This window comes from Choristoneura fumiferana, chromosome 6 (genome assembly GCF_025370935.1).
Source record: "Choristoneura fumiferana chromosome 6, NRCan_CFum_1, whole genome shotgun sequence".
Classification (NCBI taxonomy): domain Eukaryota; kingdom Metazoa; phylum Arthropoda; class Insecta; order Lepidoptera; family Tortricidae; genus Choristoneura; species Choristoneura fumiferana.
This window is the reverse complement of record NC_133477.1, coordinates 17558088-17579789: the sequence shown is the minus strand read 5'-3', so window position 1 is coordinate 17579789 and position 21702 is coordinate 17558088. Positions and strand designations below refer to the sequence as shown.

General features: G+C 39.7%; 3 protein-coding genes and 1 pseudogene across 3 annotated transcripts in view; 1 reads left to right on the top strand and 3 right to left on the bottom strand.

Annotated features, from left to right (window-relative positions):
- The first annotated feature begins 145 nt into the window (after positions 1–145).
- LOC141428739 (uncharacterized) lies at positions 146–829 on the top strand. Its single transcript, XM_074088750.1, has one exon. The coding sequence runs from the start codon at positions 146–148 to the stop codon at positions 827–829; it is 684 nt and encodes a 227-aa protein (XP_073944851.1).
- A 5688-nt stretch (positions 830–6517) lies between these two features.
- Positions 6518–10584, bottom strand: LOC141428738 (unconventional myosin-XV-like; annotated as a pseudogene).
- Positions 10585–13032: 2448 nt separating this feature from the next.
- On the bottom strand, positions 13033–16021 carry LOC141429236 (uncharacterized). Its single transcript, XM_074089511.1, has 4 exons — positions 15930–16021; positions 14692–14846; positions 13935–14073; positions 13033–13232 (listed from the first exon to the last, which is right to left on the bottom strand). The coding sequence occupies exons 1-4, from the start codon at positions 15949–15951 to the stop codon at positions 13048–13050; spliced, it is 501 nt and encodes a 166-aa protein (XP_073945612.1). The 5' UTR covers positions 15952–16021; the 3' UTR covers positions 13033–13047.
- A 12-nt stretch (positions 16022–16033) lies between these two features.
- The window catches only part of LOC141429216 (uncharacterized), a 66540-nt gene continuing 60871 nt past the window's right edge, over positions 16034–21702 (bottom strand). The window contains exon 15 of the mRNA XM_074089490.1: positions 16034–16187. Coding sequence (XP_073945591.1) covers positions 16034–16187 — 154 coding nt within the window. The remainder of the gene's footprint in view (positions 16188–21702) is intronic.

The window sequence follows — 21702 nt, the reverse complement described above, 5'->3', positions numbered from 1 at the left end:
TACCAAATCGGTTACTACACAAGGAAGTGATATTGCTCACGATATAGGCACACGAAGCCGTTCCAAACTAAACACCAGAGCGCGAGTTCTCCCAACTTGGCCAAAATAACATCTTCTGCTGCCCAGCAATAGAATTCTCTCCGAAATGCGTCTACTCCGCGAGGAAGTGAAGGCAGCCCGTGCGGACATGCTTGGAGTTCAGGAGCACCATTTCGGGACTCTCGACGGCTGTGACCTGTGCAATCAAAGGGTGGACGACCTCTCTGAACGCGTGGAGGCAATTGAACGTCAGCAACCTGCCAATGTGTTACCGGATGCCTCTATTTTCGAAGAGAAAATTGCAAGCTTGATGCAGGACATCAATGACCGTGACCAAGACCTGTTACAAAACGACGTAGAAGTGGCAGGTGTACCTGAGGGGAAGAATGAGAGTGCCATGCACCTTGCGCTCAGTATTTTTATCAAGCTAGGCGTGCAGTTGGAGGAACGTGACATAGTGAGCGCGGAGCGCGCAGGCCCATTGCGAGTGGCACGTGAGGGCGGCGGCGGCGCCCCGCGCCCTAGACCGCTCGTCGTGCGACTGGCTCGCCGCGCCGAGCGTGACCGCTTGCTGGCTGCTGCGAGAGTGCGCCGCGGCGCCACCACTGAGGGCATCACCTCGGCTGTGACTACATTTTACATCAACGAGCGGCTGACTAAAGCAAACAGGATACTCTTCTACAAAGCGCGTGTAGAGGCTTCTAGCAGGAACTGGAAATATGTCTGGACCGGGATGGAAACATCTACGTCCGCAGGAGCATGGCTCACCCCGTCACCGCCTGCGTTCTGAAATTGACCTAACCAAACTTTTTGGTATGTGATCATGTTTGCTCTACTTGTGGTTAGAAATGAAACTGTAGCTCACAATATATGTTTGTTTGTTACTATATATTATCTACATTTGTGCATTTCTCAACACCATGGAATCTACTCTCTGGTCATAAGAGATATGTACAACTGTGTGAAGGAGTCTATATACTGTTTAAGCCTCAAATGTTTATATGTTTTTTACTGTAATAGTTTAAAAGGTTTCAAAGAATTATTTCCTTGTTATTTTTACTTGATTAAGTACACATCATTATTTTCTGACAAAAAATACTTTTATGTTCACATATGTTCTGCTTCTCTGTACTCCGGTAACTTGTGTAAACTACAACTCTCACTTACAATAATAGCTACTCAACTCAAAGTAAAATCAACTTTCTGCAGTAAGGATTGGACTATCTATTTGTCATGTTACTTATTTTATATATTTGTCTTCCAATGGTTGCCCTAAAATTTTTTAAAGTTGGATTATATAATGCCGGTTCTCTTGGAACTAATCATGACGAATTGATAGTTGCAGTGACTCAGCATTCAATTGATATTTTAGCTATAAATGAAACATGGTTACGACCCAATGAAGAAAACAAAGCTCCGTCCATACCAGGCTACACTATTCGTAGCTCACCACGACCAGTCACAGTGTGCGGTGGCCGTGGCGGTGGTTTAGCTTTTTATGTTAAAAAGGGCATATATGCCCGTGCCTGTGAACACCCTGTCTGCCCACAAGTGGAGCAAATGTGGCTGAAATTAAGCATAAATGGCATCAAAACTATTATTGGTACAGCATATAGGCCGCCCTGGCTGAATGTTGATATATTTTTAAATGCCCTATTGGACTCTGTAAATTCATTTTCTAGCTATGACAATGTTATATTGATGGGTGACTTCAACATTGACCTCCTTAACGATTCATTAAACTCAACTAAATTACTAAATTTCATTAATATTTTAAGTTTAGAACAAGTTGTTAATACTCCAACGCACTTTACTGAACTAACACAGAGTGAAACGCTCATAGATATAATTTGTACTGATGCCAAAGTTAGATGTGTAACTACTGAAATTATAGGCCAAAAATTATCTAATCATGCACTTGTTACTTGTACTCTCAATTTTAAAAAACTGAAAATTTTACCTCAGCATATTAAATTTAGACCATTAAAGGACATTGACCCTGAAATATTTAACAATGACTTGAAAGCTTTACCTTGGCATGATATTATAGCTCTTAATGATATTAACAATATGGTTTACTCTATAAACAACTGTATTATGTATATTTTTGACCTACATGCACCTGTCAAATCAATGTTAATTAAGTCTCGCTCTTACCCCTGGATAACTGATAACGTTAAACTCATGATAAGGTGTAGGAACGCGGCCCATACTAAGTATTGTAAAACCAAAAGTGATTCACACCGAGAGTATTATAAAGATTTTAAAAGACTTGTTAATTCGGCTATTCATAATGAAAAGAAAGCATACTTTAACTATCATATTAACGGACACATTAAAACTCCCGTCACGCTGTGGAAGAACCTTAAATTAAATGTCCTACCTCCAAAACAAAAAACTGAATTACCGCCTAAACTTTGTTCGCCTGAAGATATAAATAATCATTTTCTTAACATACCTAACTCTAAACACACTGACATTTCCTTATTAACTTATTATGAATACCATAGGTTTGGAACTTCAACTTTCAGTCTTAAAGAAGTGAGTCCTACTCTTATATCCAAAATAATTAGTGGTATTAAAACTAACTGTCAGGGGGTCGATATGATCTCTTTGGACATGATTATTTTAACACTGCCTCATACCATAGATATTTTTGTATCACTTGTAAATACTTCTATAGTTTCATCCACTTTTCCTGACCTCTGGAAGACTGCTGTTGTTCGTCCTTTACCGAAATGTTCCAATCCAACTTCCCTTAAGGATCTAAGACCTATCAGTGTCCTGCCTTGCCTGTCAAAAGTTCTAGAAAAAGCTGTTTGCTTGCAGCTCACTGATTATCTCGAATCCAACGGGCTTCTTCCACATGTCCAATCGGGTTTCAGGAGGAATCGCAGTACAGCCACGGCATTGCTCGATGTTGCAGGTAACATTTTGGAGGCTCAGGATAGTGGTATGGGCACTATACTCGTTTTACTCGATTTTTCCCGTGCGTTTGACACGATAAACTTACCGCTACTCTTATCCAAGCTAGCCTATTACGGTTTTGACGAAAAGACAGTAAAGTGGTTCGACAGCTATTTAAGTAACCGTGCCAATTTGTCAAACTAATTAAGAGCGACGGTTCTGAGTCCTCCTCCTCTGTCAAACCGGTTTCAAATGGAGTTCCCCAGGGCTCTATACTGGGACCGTTATTGTTTATCTTATATATTTCAGATATTGTAAAATGTATCAAAAATTGTCGTTTTCATTTGTACGCTGATGACGTGCAACTGTACTTATCTTTCAAACCGAACGATGTAAAATCAGCTGTAGATCAAATAAATCAAGACCTGTCAAGAATAAGTGAATGGTCCGTGCGTAACTCACTTACGTTAAATCCTATCAAGTCAAAGTACATTGTCATGGGTTCAAAGCACCAAGTCAATAAAATCAACTCTAAAAATCCTCAAATCACCATTAATGGTGAGGTAATAGAAAAGACTGACCAAGTGCGCAATTTAGGTCTGAAAATGGATTCTGAAATGCGTTTCGAATCTCACATTATGGAGGTCACCCGAAATTGTTTCTATCGTTTGAAGGTGCTGTACAGAGTGCGGGACTATCTTACTACTGAATTGCGCATCAAATTAGTCGAATCTCTTATCTTGTCTAAATTTAATTATGCTGATACTGTTTATGGTCCACGTCTTCTTTCTAAAACTAAAGCTTTAATACAAAGAGTACAAAATGCATGTGCAAGGTTTTGTTTCAACATTCCTTCTAGAGCACATGTATCACCATATATAATCGTGCTAAGATTTTAAATATGTCCTCACGACGTTATATTCATCTCAGTACTCTGCTTTTCGGTATTATTAAGCACCGCAAACCTCCCTACCTTTTAGAAAAAATCACCTGGTCTCCCTACTCGTTTATGTCGACTTTCCGTTCATACTCACCACACAAATGCATTCCGTGGAAGTTTTAAAATACGTCGCATCCAAAATCTGGAACAATCTCCCGCCCCACTGCGCTCTACTGCGCTCTCTTTTGCTAGTTTTAAGCTAAAATTAAAGGATCATATGCTAAAGCGTCAGTTAATTGGCGATATTGTAATTGTATAGTATCACCATGTATCATGTAAACATTTAGAAATAAGTGAAATACCTATATAAAGAAGTAGAAATAATTCCATTGTCAAATAATGAGATACATAACATGTCAAAGGCTAACTTATCCCTTTGCAGAATCTCCGTCAGACGGCCATAATGTACAACATATATGTATAACATATTTTAATTTTTTTTTTTTTCCTATTTGGCTGCAGCTGAAAATCAGCGCTGTGGTTCCGTACCTCAGCATTGCTGAGCTGCCAGCCTTTCGGCTAGCTTTAAGTAGACCTTAATTAAACATTAATTATAAGTACCTGATGTATGCTACCTACAAGTTTGTCGATTAAACTTTTTCTTTCTTTCTTTCTTTTTCTTTCTTTCTATTATGAACTTATGCGCTTTGCTGTTAAATGCGCTAATTGGGTAAAAATAACCTAATTCTATTTCTTAGTCTGCCAGAAAATTTTGGACACGTTTTGTGAGTCAAAAAAAAATTACAAAGATAGCGTGTCAAAGTTCGGGAGTGCGAGCCCGTGACGTCAATCCTTAGGCCGCTTGTAGACTTTCTTAGACCGTTTTTTTGCCGGACACTTGCGGTGTTGTATGGCTTACAATGAAAGTCAGTTTCTATGGGCGTGTATACAAATAAAATGTTTTTTTTTTTGTTTTTTACAAAATTACTATATGTAAAGGTAAAACGGAGAAAAAAATATCGAAGGAAATTTGTTTACTAGTGTTCACTCGTGGAAATTTGAATAAAAAAGGGCTGTAGCCTGGATGCCCTCCCTAAATCGGCCCTGCCAAAAGCGTCTTCTATCTAGTTTAGCGGACAAAGGCGGACTCTAGTTGTACTGTGGCCAGTCCTAGCCAAGGTTAACGCGTGAGAAATAAAATGGCAGCTATAAATGTGTCATGAGTAATTGTGAAGTTAACATTTACATAATCTTGCGCTCGTAAAACTTACGTGTTCGCGTTTTATTTATTATGCGCTGAACATGAAGACCTGCTGGGAATTTGTTAAGAGTTATATATTTGAGACATACATACTTAGTTCAAATACTGATCCGATCCAATCCGAAGTAATTAATGCTATAGCGTGTGCAAGCTCAGTCGTTCCACAAGTTCCTCGCGTCTTGCCACGTCTTACGGAATTTCCCATGCATCACGGATCCAGCAATTACTTATTTTCGTAGTATTTAGAGTGCAGGAGGCAGGTACCGTATAATTATGCGTGTCGGCGCGGGGTCAGCCTTTGTTAGACAAAGGACAGTTTTTAGCGTCGTGGGAATGCGGCGGACCTTGCACATCAGCTGCTTCCTTTTAGGACTAACAATTTGCCTATTCGCTGACAGGCTGCGGCTGCCACCGCCCATGGGAAAAAATAGTAAAAACTTTTTATTATAAGTTTCTGCTAACTAGCATACGGATATAATAAGATGGGTAAAAAACAAAGGTGTGTATTCAAAATATTACTTTATTGGTATACATTACATATTCATAATGCGAATATTAATTTAAGTTATATTACATAAATGACAACGAAATAATTGATTTTTAAAGTTATAATAAACATGACTTCGACCATGACGGTTTGGAAATAATATATATAAAAAGTCCATTGTGTATATCAATATTAACAATTTGATTTCTGATAAAATGTGTGTAAAGGATAAAATAGGTAATTTATGTAAATAGCACCTTTTTAGAAACTGTGGAAGAAGAATAGATAAGAAGGTAGAAACTACCCTAAAACTGTTTAAACTCCAAATTCGGAAACTGAGGGTACAAAATTTTTGTCGATGGAAATAACAATAACTATTTATAACATAATACGAATTCCATAAACAACAAAACATTAAAATGATCTACATTAAGCACTATTTTGAGAATATTTTGTGATACATTGTACCCTGTTCATATTATTATATTAGAATGTTTAAAATGTAGGTACTTGGAATATAACACACACGTTATATATTTATTAAACTAAACAAAAATAATAAAAATGTACGTTTAAAATATATTAAGTTTACAATAATATGTATCATTTTGGTGGTTAATAAGAATGCGATTATGAAAAACATTCACCTAAGTTGAGCTAAGTTAATTAAAGATTCTTTTCATAAACATTTTTCATAAACTATATCCGCTAAAAGTACTTGACTGGAATGAAAATAGAAGTGCTTACTCGACTTGCTTATATTGGTTGCTGGAAATTGATAAACGCCAATTCTGTCTTAGAATCCTATTCTCATTTCAATCTCACGACGACCGCAGTACATCTTATCCATAAATTACATTGAGCCTTATATCGAAAGACACAGAACAAAAAATATACAATGTATTATCCTCAAAAAATTTTCAATAAATTATTTGAACAATGACAATGTATCGCGGTGCCGAATATCTTAAAATAAAAATACTACCCTCAGCACACGTTTTCAAAATTACAATTTCAGATCTTTAAGGACGGATTTTTGTGTCGAAGCGTGATTAAACACTATACATGCATTGCTTGGTGCTTATTCTTACAATAAACATTATACACTGCATTTGAGTCCATTTTTTTTTTATGGTTGGTCTAGCTTGTTCATGTGTTGAAACCTGAAACAAAAACTAATATTAGATTTTTTTTACTGATAGCACTTATTCAATTATCTTAGGGAATATCAGCGAAATTTATGTATATTTTAGGTTGTGTTATTGGCATGGCAGTTATGGTAATCGTAGAGGTACAACATGGCAAGGGCGGATCCGATGGGCATGTCCACAACCCTAATAGAGTAATGACACACTTTCAAAAGTCGTTCATGAGTCGTGATTGTTCATGAGCCAGTTTTGTACTCCGACTCGCACTTGGCCGATTTTTGGGTGGCTGTGACCACAACCTTTTTTGAGGGCTGCAACATGGTATCCAACCACACCCAACATGCACAATGTTGGATAATGTTGAATGTCTGCGATCGCATGGCGATCCCATAACGGCAGTGGACAAATACCAATGTGTTTCTAGTGGGTAGATCTGTAAAGATTGAGCCCTACATAATTTTCCATTTTGTTCCATTGTAACCTCAGTGTTTTACCGCCGACGCGCGTATGTATTGAATAGAATAGAATAGAATAGAATACTCAGCCGTTTAGACGGCAGCTTGCGGCGCGGGTTAAAGCTACGTCGCTCTAATCCCAGCACCTTAGACGTACGATTTTCAGTGTGTGCCGGGACTATGCCGATTGTAAGCGGCAACCTCGTGCCCTATCCCGCCTGGCCGCTCTGTCCGCAGAGCAAGTGTCCCCGACTCACCGTCCTCGGGCTCGTGCCGGTGTCGCTCGTGGCGCTGGTCGCGCTGCAGCTGCACGTACTGGCGCACCAGCCGCGCCACCTCGTGCGCCTGCTCGGCCTGCAGACGCGTCACTCGCTGCTGCAGTAGCGATCCGCATTTCACGTCCAGGAACAGCGTGCCGTCTTCCGAACGGACCTATTGAAAAATCAATAATGTCGTCAATATTAATAATAAATAATAAATAAATATCACAGGACAATTCACACCAATTGACCTAGTCCCAAAGTAAGCTTAGCAAAGCTTGTGTTATGGGTACTAAGCAACGGATAAATATAATTATATAGATAGATATATACTTAAATACATATTAAACAATACCCGAGAACAAACATTCGTATTTTTCATACAAATATCTGCCCCGACACGGGAATCGAACCCGGGACCTTAAGCTTCGTAGTCAGGTTCTCTAACCACTAGGCCATCTGGTCGTCGAAAAAAAAGAAAAAACAAAATAAAAACAAAAATATATATATTTCACTCTGAATAGCGTAAAATTTTAGCATTATGTATATTAGCCTGCGCTTAGTAGTTTAAAAGACATCAGCACCCATTGTCAGAGGCCTTATTGTCAAACACGCTCGCGATCGCATATTATACAATATTTTCCTGACTGATGAAAGCGATTGTAATGACGAGTGCGTTGGACTATTGTCTAGTTATTGCCTCAGCTCCCGTCTATTCACATCGGCGTCGTAAGGCTTACCTTCCTGGTGGAAATCAGGTCAGCGTAAGGCCAGTGGGTGTCGGTGTCATGTGTGTGTGCGTCCAGTAAGTGCACTCCTCGGCGATTGAGCGCCAGCACGTGCTCGCGCCAGTCGGCCGGCCCGCCGCCGCCCACGCGCCGCACCGCGAAGAACGACGACCCGAATAGAGGCCAGCGGGAGAGCACCTGGGAACAACAGTAGTACGTAGTTTGTAACTTGTTGTTAGTAAGAATTTGGCGTGCGGTGGGTCAATCCCAGTAATAGGTAACTGCTAGGTTGTGCCTGCAGCAGCGCGCCCGCCCACTGCAGCAAGGTCGCTCAATGTGCAGTCCCCCAGGGTTTGACACGCCCTTACTAGAAAGAGGCATGGTGAAATAGTATATTATCCTAAAAGGCAGCTTGCTATGTTTTCGGTGAGCTCTGTTTATCGGAAGGAAGTAAAAAGGAGTTCATCGTAGATATTTAACATATATGTTTGAACTTCGGTGTGTCTTTACAAAAGGCTGCTGAAGCTAAACCGGTTCTTTGATAAAACATTTACAAGGTAACGTGATTTTAACACTAAAAAGTTTGTCTTAGCACCCATTTCGGATGCAAGTGGGAATCTGTCATAAAACAAATCAAAATATACCTGTAGCACTTTAGATTTGGCTGCGGCAGGGCTAAGCGTGCGAGCGGCAGGCCATTCGGCCGCCACCCACGTCGCCCACTTGTTCGGCCGGGGTTCCCTCAGCGCCAGGAGCGGCTTCGGGAGTAAGAACTTGAGGTCTCTTGCGTGGGGCGCGTCGGGGAGACCCGCCGCGCGGTGTAACAGGGCTGCGACGAGGGCCACATCTCGCAGGACCGCGGCCGCAGGGGCGCCGCCGCGGCAGGACTAGTAACAAGCCTTCTAGGTAGTCTGGAGCCACCTGTAAATAATAAAATTGAAATACCTATTCAGTGAAAATACCGTGGGCGTGGTTAGACTGAACTGTCTGTGATAACGTATCTTGTTGTACGACACCAAAAGATCTTACTTATATCAGCGACCAGCATGGTACTCAATAGTGGACGCTATCCATGTCACGGACGTACACTGTTTAGCCCTTGCCTAAGGATCTGAACAACCATTGGTCTTGTAATACCTACAGCCAAAGGTTTACTCGCTGGTTATCCATATGTCTCACCAGTAGATATGTCATGATCACGATTATTTAGGGCCTCCGCTAACTCTCGCATGCGCACAGCGCGGGCAGCAATAGTTTTCAATGAGCAGGCAGAGTCCCGTCTTACGCAACGGTGCTCTATTAGAGGACATAAACAAGCACGCTGCGCGGGGGCCAAACCGTGCACTCGCGGGAGTTACGGCAACATTTGTGGCTTAAATATTATTAGTTTTTTTTTTGCGAATACATGTAGTTAGAGCTCGCTATAGCTAAAATCAGACAACAGCGTCTATGTTTTTGTATAATTTACCTGGTTGAAGAGTACTTCAGTATAGAGCGGCGGCGCGTCCTGCCGCAGCGGATGGTGCCACACGCTGCGGCAGAAGATGAGGTAGAACGGGTGGTGTGCTCTCTGCAGCTCCGTAGTCACGTCAGCACGTACTCGTCACGGCGAGTGGCATCGTCAGTGCGTCGCCTGCCACGATGCAATAGAGGGAGAACTCTGCGCGTTCACCCTCACTTGTCACACCGATCTAACGAACAATTTAGTTTTTATTTATTTGGCAAAAACATACATAAGGCCTTATTCTAAAGTCTCTTACAATATTATATAGCCACAATTTTAATAAAATTAGGTAAGTAAGCTAATTAATTACATTAGGCAACGTTAAAACTTAAAAACTATGCTGACCTAATGCTATTACTTCAAATCTATACATATAATAAAGCTGAAGAGGGTCGAAAGTCTGTACATGGAAGATATTCGACAAAAAGTTGGCTGGGGATACTTAGAATCGATAAAAGAACACGTTCAATAGTTTTTAGAATTTTTGTCTGTTTGTCTGTTTATCTGTTTATCTGTTTGTCGTTTATTTGACCGCGCATCACGTGAGAACGGCTGAACGGATTTTTACGCAAACTTTACTAATCCGACGAGAAAATCCCCGGCCAGGTTATAGGCTATAAAAATTTGACCCTTAGGGTATAAAAATTCAACCCTTAAAAGTGGAGGTAGCTACTACATTCGATTGAGTTAAGTTTCCACCTTCAAGTTTTTAAATACGTGCTATGACTATCAAGTACCCTGATAAACTAACAGATGGCGCTGAAATTAATAACGTTGTGACTCGAACTGAGGAAGGATTTTGCCAAATTAACTAAGTTTAAAAGAAGGAGTACGGATATCAACAAATTTAATTGATTTAACAATACGATCAAAATTAAACGACAATAAAGTAATTGCCACACATTCCAGTGCCATCTTTTAGAGAGCTGGGTAAACAGTAAGTAATGGAGTAAACTAATAAAAAGAGTTTACTTACATATAAAGAAAAACTAATAGTACTACCGTATATGGTTGTACCTGAGGGTTGTACTTAGTTTTTTTAGCATTTGAAAAAGGGTTAAGTACAATCTTGACGAGTCTTTTTATTGAAAGAGGTTTAAAAAAAACAGTTACTTTTACTTATGATACCAAAAGCATGTAAATGATCATTATATCCTTGCTAATTGTTACTATTTGCTGTGACTTATTTTTCAAAAGTTTTTTTCAATAAAAAGACACATCAAGATCGCTTGCCTTCTTTCTAATGCTAAAAAAAAGAAGTATAAGTAATGGTAAAATCAACATACACATCAACACGCGTACGTGTATAATTGCATAATGTATACATCTATCTTCTATCTATACAAAAGTTGGCTGGGGATACTTAGAATCGATAACAGAACACGTTCCAACAGTTTTTAGAATTTTTGTCTGTTTATCTGTTTATTTGACCACGCATCACCGTGAAAACGGCTGAACGGATTTTCATGCAAACTTCAAACAAACTAATTTGTCGAGAAAATCCCCGGTCAGGTTATAGACTTTAAAAATACTACCCCTAAAAGAGGGGGTTTTGGTAGCCGCTACTCTCGATTGAGTTAAGTTTGCACCTGTATCTTATGACGCTACTTAGGAAGGAGGTGCAGACTTATTTTCAAGTGTTGTACGACTATCGAGTACCCTGCTACACTAACAGATGGCGCTGATTTTGCCAAATTGACTAAGTTTAGAAGAGGGGGTACGGATATCAAGAAATTTAACTGAATAGGTAATTGATTAAATAATACAACAAAATTAAAAGACAATAAATTAATTGCCACACATTTCGCAGTGCCATCTTATGGGGAACTATGAAACAAACGAGTTAACATAGTTACGTAGTGGTTACATCAACACTCATAATATTCAACACGCGTATAATTTAATAGAAAAATGTCATAAATCATTCCTAATTTAATTATATCTGGAATAAGGAAATTCGTCGAAGAACTAAAGTCACTGACTTAGCTCGAAAAATTATATGCAAGTTGCAGTGGCAATTGGCAGGCCACATCGCTCGAAGAACCGATATCCGTTGGGGGAGAAGTCCTCGAGGAGCGGCGACCGGAAGACGAAGCGTTGGCAGGCCTCCCTCCAGGTGGAATGACGACATCGTGAGACTTGCGGGAAACCGGTGGATGCAAGTAGCGAGTTGTCGTTCATTGTAATTTATTTGTATTGTAATAACATTGATTATATGTATGTTAGTCTGTAAGGTATTTATTGTATGGGGCAAGTTGCCCGAAATAAATGGATTTATTACGAGTATTATTATTATTGTGGCGTTTTAAGGGGTAGGCCTTTGTCCAGCAAAGGACCTCTTCCGGCTGATGTTGAAAAATTATATCGCATCCATATTCATACGCATTGCCTCTTTTAAGCACTTAATAATGGTCACGAAAGTACTTCAAAAAAACATTTTTCTCTTTCTTTTGCGGAGTAAATTTCAAACGATTTCGGAATTGGGACTCGCATTTTATAGGCGTTACCATGCCTTCCCGAAAAAAAAGAAAACTTTCGCGAAAGTCTCGCAGCGCATTAAGACCACAGGGGCACGGTCTCAGGAGTCTGAGGAAGACCGCGATGGGAGACTCATTGGCGCTCTAGCCAGGCAGGCCGCTTCGCTTTCGGCTGAAACGGCAAGCCAGCGCGAGGCTGGGTTGCGATCCCAAAGACTGTACGCAATCTTTGAGATCGCTCGATGTAGGAAAATAGTAAGCGAAGAATAAAAATGTTATTTCTTGAGAAATATAGATGTGAAACTTGGTGATCATGATCAGATTTTTCAGTTGATTGTTTAGCCGTAGTTTGAAGGGATTTTTCGAAAATTCCACGAAAACGGCCAATGTGGGAAAATAACTTTATTCTTTTCGAGTACCTATTGTGTAAATATAAAAATCTACGCAGACGAAGTCGCGGGCAAAAGCTAGTTAAGACTAAGTTCAAACTATTATGGCACAATGATATTACTGCAATGAGGATAAGTAGATAGTAAGTTAGAACAGATAGTGGGGCGCATAATTTCATTTTACCTAATTTCACTTGTGGAATTACAATTAGTTGATTCTTCATTGATTAAAACGAGCGTACGGGGAATCGTCCGACTGTGTACCGTCATTGTTTATTTTTATTTTCGTTGTCCGTGTTCGTTAGTGTTTTCGCAAAAGCACTGGTGTTGTTAAAGTGACTATATTATAATGTCCTCAAAAGATTATATTCGCATAGCATTATCAGTTGTTCTTGGCCCATGAAGGCTCTCAACCCGACTTAGCAGCGCAACTGCTAAAAAAATGACAACTAAATTTATAAAACGGCTAAAGGAAAACTAAAAGACTTTTAGGTAAAAATGGTAATTGAGCGTTACGTAACGTTCAAGAGGGGGAAGGGGGTACAGAAAAACGTTGGGTTGTACGTACCAGGTCGCACAGCTCGTCCACGATGTCCCGGACGACGGTGGCGCAGCGCGTATTGACGACGCGCTCGGCGCCACCCGGCAGCCGGTACAGTTGCCGCCGGGCCGACCGACCCGCAGACACTGCCGTCACCTGCACAATAAATGACACTATAGATTTCGAATCCAAACACCAAAGGCCGCCCTTGCACGGTCTAAGGCTATGTATTACCGCGCTGCCCGCTGACCGCGCGGTTTTAACGCGCCGTCTCTTTCTCAAGTAATACTTTGAAGAGGGACGGCGACTAAAGAGAGGGGAAGAGGCAATTTTATTAGCCCCGTTTTAGCCGTCGTCCCTCTTCAAACGTACGTAGCCCAAGGTTTTAAAAAGTTACAGTTCCACACATTAAGACGTTGATGCACGTTCGTGCTGTGACGCTACAAAATTGCATACATTGTCTAAAGGCGTAGTGTATTGGGCGGCAAAAATACATCGATGTGTGTACATTATGTGTATAATACTTATATATTTTTTGAGTTTTTGAATCTCTGACCAATATAAATAAAACTTTCGAGTGTTGTGCGAACACACCTGACTTGTTCGTCTGGATGTGGTCTTCAGGCATGTCTACTGACATTTTGATGGCGTTGTAAGTATTCAATATTTTTAGTTCCGTACTACAAGCCACAAAGGGGAAACCTTATTCTTTGTATGGGCCACAATTATGCCCATAGCATAGCATTGATTATCAAAAGCAAAGCATTAGTTTCAATGGCAAAAAACCAAGACCTTTTAACAGTTTCTTTGTCATTTTCCAGAAGAAATATTTCTTTTATCCCGATCTGTTGTGCTTACCTCCTCGACACTCGGTACATTCTTGCGGCCGCCGCAGCGCAGCGTCTTCCGGAGGTTGGCGAGGCACACGGCCGCAGTGCCTTGGCACGGTCGCCTCCGGTCTGCCGCCGCCGCAGACAGATATTCCACTAGGAATGGCCTGGAAACAAATCAATATTGAAACTGTCAGTATTTTATTTTTATTGTCTTATATGCCTTCGCAAAGTGTTTCTTACTACCACAAGGCAACGAAGAGACCCATAGCGTAAAAGACGATGAGATTTCTACAACGCCGATGGTATGGTATCTAAGTGCTGAGTAGTGAGTTTTACTCCAGGGTTTTACGCCACAAATATTAAAATTTGCCTCAAGAGTGCCTACTGACAGCTTCGACCTTTTAATTTTAAACTCCTAGAGCAAGTTTTCTTTTTTTTTTTTTAGGTTTAATGGCAAAAACAGAACTCTTACAGTTTCCGTACGTCCGTGTGTCGACACCTTAGCTCAGAAACTAGGTACTGGTAGTTACTTAGGAATCTGGAATTTGGCTTGGATGTACATTATAACTAAATAACCCGCCAAACCAGATAAAATGGTAATATAAAAAAAATGTGTCCTCGTAAACCGGGGAGGTTTTATGTCGTATAATCCATGCTGTGGGGGTGTCGTTGGATAATAGCTCTTTCAAAAATATAGTAGGTTTGCGTAAATTTGTGAAGGTGTTAAATTTCGTCTCAAATGTCGGGCAAGACGTGATCAGACTTCGCTGTATCAAGCATACCTGAGCGTATCGGAACTGGTGAAGTAGGCGGCGAGGATGGACATGAGCCGCCAGGCGCGTTGGCACGAGTCGGCGGCCGGCGAGCGATTCGACGTGGTCTGCTTCATCAGTTGGCAGTACACCTCGTCGCGAAGCTCTGGCACCGCGTGGCAGTGCTGTTGACAAATAAATCCAGATTTAGGGTTGGTCAGCGCTAGTTACCTACTTTTGGTGGCGAGTTTTCGTTCATTGTGGCGTTCTAAGGGGGAGCCCTTTGTTCAACAGTGGACGTCTTCCGGTTGACAATAAGAGGTGAATTTATAATGGGCTTACGTTTGACCACGACTGAAGGTATATTTGGTTACAGACTTCCATCCGTCAATTTTCATATGAGAGCTTTTCTTTTTTTGTGCAAATTTGAAGGGGGCATTTGACTCCTGCCCCCACTTCCGCGGTCGCTGATTAAGTGAACGACAATGATGACAAATTGTTATGAATTTGGTAATTACCATAGCAAATTATCTTGATTTATATGCTCGACAAACATCCGCTTAGCTCATAAATCTTTTTCTATTCCGGAAGCTAAAAACCTGTCATATTGACCCCAAATAACTATCGATCTTCTGTCTACAAAACTCTCTAAAAGAAAATAGATGTCACGATGACAAATTGTTTTTTGCGTAAATAGAGCTAAAAAGGACCATAATATATTGACCGGCGCGGCGCCTGTCACTTCTGAACACAATGTCAACATATCAAGCGTAAGTGACACCACGCCTGTAGAGTCAGTAGCAGAAGTGGATGAGCAGTTGCGGTGCTTAAGATGAACTATACATACGACTCTAATACCAAGGTAATAAGAGTGTGTAGGTCATTTTGAGCACCGTAACTATTCATCTACTTCTGTGGCTGACTGTACATTGACAAATGATTCATTCTAACAATCAGTGACAGTCATCGTACATCTGCACCATAACCTCTCATAACTCGTTTTCTAGAACTTTTTTACCGGACTACAGACAAGTTAAGTGCACTCTACCCTGGCAAAATTTAATTGCCCACATCTACAGTCATAATTTTTTTTTAACTAACTAACAATCAGCGACGTGGTGTGAGCATTTCGTTAGGCATATACCTATTTCTCATCACTGAAGTCAGTGACGTCACGTAATAAAATTTAATTAGAATCGAGTAATTACGTATAGTCAGTCACACCACTGATAACTACCAATCAATAGCTTAAAATAATGTCGACTTACCATAAGCACAGTATAAACACATTTGACTTCAGTCAGGTCCTGGTGCATCGCCCTCTCATTGGGGGCGAGATCTCCACAATACGCCCGTATACAAGTAAAGCATTCTAAGGCGGCCGGAGTGAGCCCTGGAGCCAGACGCAGCAATGGCGCGCGAAGTGCCGTCGCCTGCCATTCACCACATCTGTTTGTGCCTTCCACGTCCATTCGTTCCGCTTAGCTTTACTTTTGAGCGATGAGTCTGCTTTAAGAATTTCTAGTCTGTGGAAGATAAACAATATTTTTTGTTAATGTTGTAATTTAGTTTAGTTATTTTTGTATGTTTGTTGCTGCTGTATCTAGTACTATATAAATGTCCAAAGAAAATAGATGAAATATCTGCAGAAACCCATTCTAGTAGGTAAGTCTTTCAGGGGTTATTGTTATTTGGCAAATTTTACACTAAGTATTTATGAATAGCAACAAATAACGAAATCTATCATTAAAGAGAAAGCCTCTAGGGATTTTACACTTCTAATTGTAATAAATAAGAACCTTAAATCGCAGCTTAGCAATTACCTACGTACTATTTCTGTGGCAACCACGCCCACACAGTAATTATGTCTCAATTAAGCTAGCGTGATGCTTTTCGTTGCCAAACGGATTCTACCTTATCCCGTTTCGTATCTGATTGGATTGCATGTTTTTATTCCGATTTGAACAATCGTCGGCTTGGCTCGCGTGATCTTGCGATAAAATCAGATTTTCTAATACCGGGCAAAGAAAAGCCAGTGATGGGCAAAAAGTATGGCCAAATTAATAGTATATGTCTCGCGCTAATTATTATATTCTTCATCCTGCAGAATAAAATACAATAATAGATATACTACAGGTAAAGGAGCTACCTAGACTAGCATCGTAGTTCGTGCCGGGTTAATATATATTAAAAAAACTCAAAACAAAATGCATTTTTGGCATAATTCTGGCCCTCCTCTAAAATATTTGTAACCGGCCGCCATGAAGAAAGTTACCCACTATATAGGTACTGACGTAAGCAATTTTTAACACACTTATGTTACCATGAGTAAATAAAACAATATAATTTTTAAAAACTATTTTTCCAAAATGGCCGCGCCACTCCAAGGGACTCCAAGAAACTCTGACATTTTAACATTGTATTTTACATTGATCTGTGCGTCTTATGTTTCGTAGGTACGTACAACTTGCAATTAACCATTAAGATTTTCAGTCAAGATGTACCTAACACAGTAGCCTAAATATATAAATTTAATTTAAAAATCCAGTTTCAATGTTTTTATAAATAAAAAAACAAGTTATTACGACATCCAATGAATATTATGAATTTTAAGCTTTGTAATGTAATACGTTCGATTTAATTTTGCTGTGTGCGAATTAAAATTTATGATGAGTTCATTTGAATAACGGCCCTCAAGAAATAGAACTTATTTTTGTCGTGGTTATGCGAATATTTTCGTATTGCATAAGGTGGAGATTTTCCTTCGTGTAATAGTGTAGGTAACCTAATGTTATGTAGGTAGCCATTAAATCAGTACATACATAAATGAATTAACGGCCATTTGTAAGATTATCTCAGTTTTGAAGTAGGTACCTACCAAATTATAACAATATATATAAACCTCCGAAGACGGTAAAAGATTATTTAAATTATGAAAAAAATGAAACAATTTTATGAAAATTGTGTACTGTAAGAGGCCGAGGTAGATCATTTTGTTTAATAACTAGCTTATGTCCGCGGCTTCGCCCGCGTGGAACTCGGTTATCGCCCGCTATTCCCTCGGTAGCTGTGCATTTTTCTGGGATAAAAAGTAGCCTATGTCACTCTCTGGCCCATAAACTATCTCTATGCCAAAAATTACGTCAATCCGTCGCTCCGTTTCGACGTGAAAAACGGATAAACATACAAACACACACACTATCACATTTACAATTATTAGTATGGATTCTTCACGATCTGTATCTGCATTTTCCTGTTTGATGTTTAAATAGCTATCTACCTATATACTTAGACTAGTGCTAATGGTTCATCAAAAATAAAAATAATAATTATTTTAGGTATTTTGGTTTAGGTAATAGGCTGCATTAGGTAGTAATTAAAAATATAATTGCTTGTGTAAAAAAAAATAACTGTTTATTTCTCTGAAAATTATTTCTGTTTCATTATTTGTCTGTACTGTAAGCTTCAGTAAAACATGATCCCACTGCGGTACATACATAGTATATCGTAGGGGGTCATTTTTCTCTGCAGCTGACTTTACTTTAACAAGCTTTTCGCTGGAATTGATGGAAAAATGATATTGACATTCGATACAATCTGCCAAAGAAATAAATCATCCTTAAATTGACTGTGAAAAGGTTCCACCCTGATATATGATTCACTTTCCTCTACTTTATCGTAGAGTTAAGCTGGTAGGGTGTTTCTAATACGAGTAGAATTAATTCGATTTAGTTACTTCTGCCTACTTATTTTAAGTGTTATCCGGCATTTTATATGTAGTTAACTAGTCCGATAGGAAATTTATTACGTCTTCGATCATTCGCCTTGTCGCCTTTCTTAACCTATCACGAACTACACGTTTCGTGCGAACGTGACAAAGTGGCCGTTGCTTTCCTTAAAAACCGGCTAAGAGCGTGTCGAACACGCCCGAAATAGGGTTCCGTAGCCATTAGGAAAAAAATAAGAAATATTTTTCTTAGGATTTCGTATTTTATGCGGAATCTTCCAAGTTTAGGTATATTCTATACCTTAGGCTACTATTTAAGAGTAACACTACTAATAATTCTCAAGCAAACTTAGCCGTTATAGTTTTCCTTAAAAGTTTGATATACTTACCATACTGATTTTTTCAAAACTTACCACCCACTTGTTTAGATTTTAGAGGGGGGGGGACGTATTTTAATGAAAATTTGCACTTAAAAGTTGAATATTTCGCAAAAAAATCAATGAATCGAAAAATCGTCTGAGCAAACCCCTAATGGTTTTAAAAGAAGTATCCAACGATACCCCACACTATAGGGTTTGATGAGAAAAAAAATCACCCCTACTTTACGTCAAAATTTTTTTTTAGTTTTTAATTGTACCATTTTGTCGGCATATTTTACATATATCCGTGCAAAATTACAGCTTTCTAGCATTGATAGTCCCTGAGCAAAGCCGTGGACGGACGGACAGACAGACATGGCGAAACTATAAGGGTTCCGTTTTTGCCATTTGGGCTCCGGAACCCTAAAAAAAGACTTCTGTCCAACGCGTGGTGTAGGGGTTATAGCACGCAGCACGGAATACTGAGCACCTGGGTTCAATTCCCAGCGCTGCTTTTTTTTGTTCAGGTTTTTCTATGTGCATAGGGGTTCCGTTTTTGCCATTTTGGCTCCGGAACCCTAAAAACGACAAACAAAACAACTGATTAAGCAATGTACCTACTTTCAGAACTTGATTAACGATCGAGGAAAGTAGTGGATTTTCTCCTCATTGTAATATCACACATTATCGTAAAAAAGAAACAACAAACATGCTCGCAACAAAGACAAAAACTCCCAAAATTATCAGCGATGTCCGTTCACACATTCAAAACACAACACAATTATATCATGGCATTGTTCCCTTGTTTAAAACTAACACAGCCACTACACAAAACAAAAGCTCACAGAAATGCGGCGACAAACTCGTCATCGGTGCTCTCGTGACGATCATCACCATCACCAGAGAGGCTGTCTCCCGAGATGTCCACCTCCGACTGATCACCGCTCGACTCGGCCGACATCGTGCGACTGCCGGCGCCGCACGCGCCGATCAGCGAAAGTATCGAATTGGGGAGGAAGCGATTACGGATTGCGATACGTATAATTTTGCATTTCATTGCGGATTTCAAATGTTTGTTTATGTACGGCCTATTACGAAATGTATTACGACGCTTCCTGATTCAGTCCATTTTTAGAAACCTTCCGCGAACCTTTGTTAAGCATTATTGTTTTTTTTTTAACAAAGAGTGTGATAACTGCGATAACACGTAAACATACACATTATTATATTACGTCTGTCAATTTAACAGGATCTACAGTAATCCGATACCTCAATTCCACGCTACAGTTACTTAGCTTTTAATTAAAAGCGCTACATTGTTTCGGATTCACAACATTAAATGGGTGTGTTTGATTTATTTGCAACTATTAAATTTATTGCTGTAGCGGTCGACCTGATTAATAGAAAAAGAAAACTACCTACTTCACTGCGTAAAAAATGTTATTAACCGGATATTTCCACTTATATTAGAAGAAAATGAAATAGAATGGGTGCATATTATGCTCGGAAAGCCTAAAACTAAAGCTGTCCATAAGTATTTCTGTTCAATTCTAGCTCACACAGTGAAGAGTTTAATAGAGAGATTACTGTAGTGTGCTAAAGAATCGAACATTAATAAAGTAGATTTATAAATCGGTTTTAAATGCAGACAGACGTGGAGGTATTTTTCAAAATAAGAAAATGCAATATTATTTATTACTAGCTGGTGCCCGTGGCTTCGCCCCCGTTGTTGTTTTTTTTCCATAAAAACCTTCTGACAATAACGAACGCAACAAAATGAGAATAAGCGAAATCGGTCCAGCCGGTTCCCGAGTTTTGCGCTTATCAACACATTTAAGGATTCATTTTTATTTATATAGATAGATAATTCACATGCGACACAAACACGGGTTAGCTTTGATACCGCTTTTAAAACACACGGTACAAATTTCATCAAAGTTTAATTATTACTCTATTGATTTTGAATTATTCTGAAGGTACAATTACAGTAATAACTACTTACCCTGAAAATAACCTAACTACACATATAACTCGTAGGTACCTCTACAATTCGCCTAAGTTTTTTTATCGTTTCGATTTTAGGCGATTCGACGGCGTTGACGCACCTTCTGCGTTTAACTTAATTGTCGGGTTGGGTGGACCACGCAACACATGGCTAATCGGTTGTCTTCGCTCGCCGGATAGTTATAAATCCGACACACTTGACGTTAGGACCAAGTAATTAATATTACTCAACACAATAATTACCACACTCTTTCTTTGGCAAGCTTATGTAAACAATGTTTAAAGACGCGCTTTGAAGAAATATTTTGACCGGTTCTATGAAATGATAGGTATGGTAGGCATTATTGTTCATTTAAGAAAAAAAAACACACACACACACACACACATACACTTAATAGACCGGTAACTTTACTATCAAACGTTTGTTAAAGTTCTATCCAATCGCAACAATCCCTGGTCCAAACACACTCGAACACTATTACGGAAAGAACTTTGGATGTAACAGTTAACACGAACGTAACACCAATCGCAACAACCCACAAGTCACGACGATGGTTATTTATAATCGCAGACACCTCTGCATCAAACTAATATCATATCGGAAACAAAAACAACGCAGCGGAGGGAAAGCGTACACTCGTAGGTCACGCACTCACGATGGTAACATGCGAGAAATTTACCAAATTATAGGTAATATTCACACTTTCGGCGAACCATTTAGAAGCCAGACTAAGCCTGTAGAAGGGTGTCTGAAAATAGTTTAGTTCAGATACTCTTCTATCGCAGTTAGGCTTGGTGAAAAGAGGTCCAAGGTCGGGATACTTGCATGCAGTGCTTGATCCTGGTGAGAGCTGCGCACGGCATGTTCAACAGGCGCTCCGAGACTGTCCCGCGCGACCCCGGGCTCCGAGCCTCAACGTTCCACCTGAACGAAGCTCAACGCTCAACTAA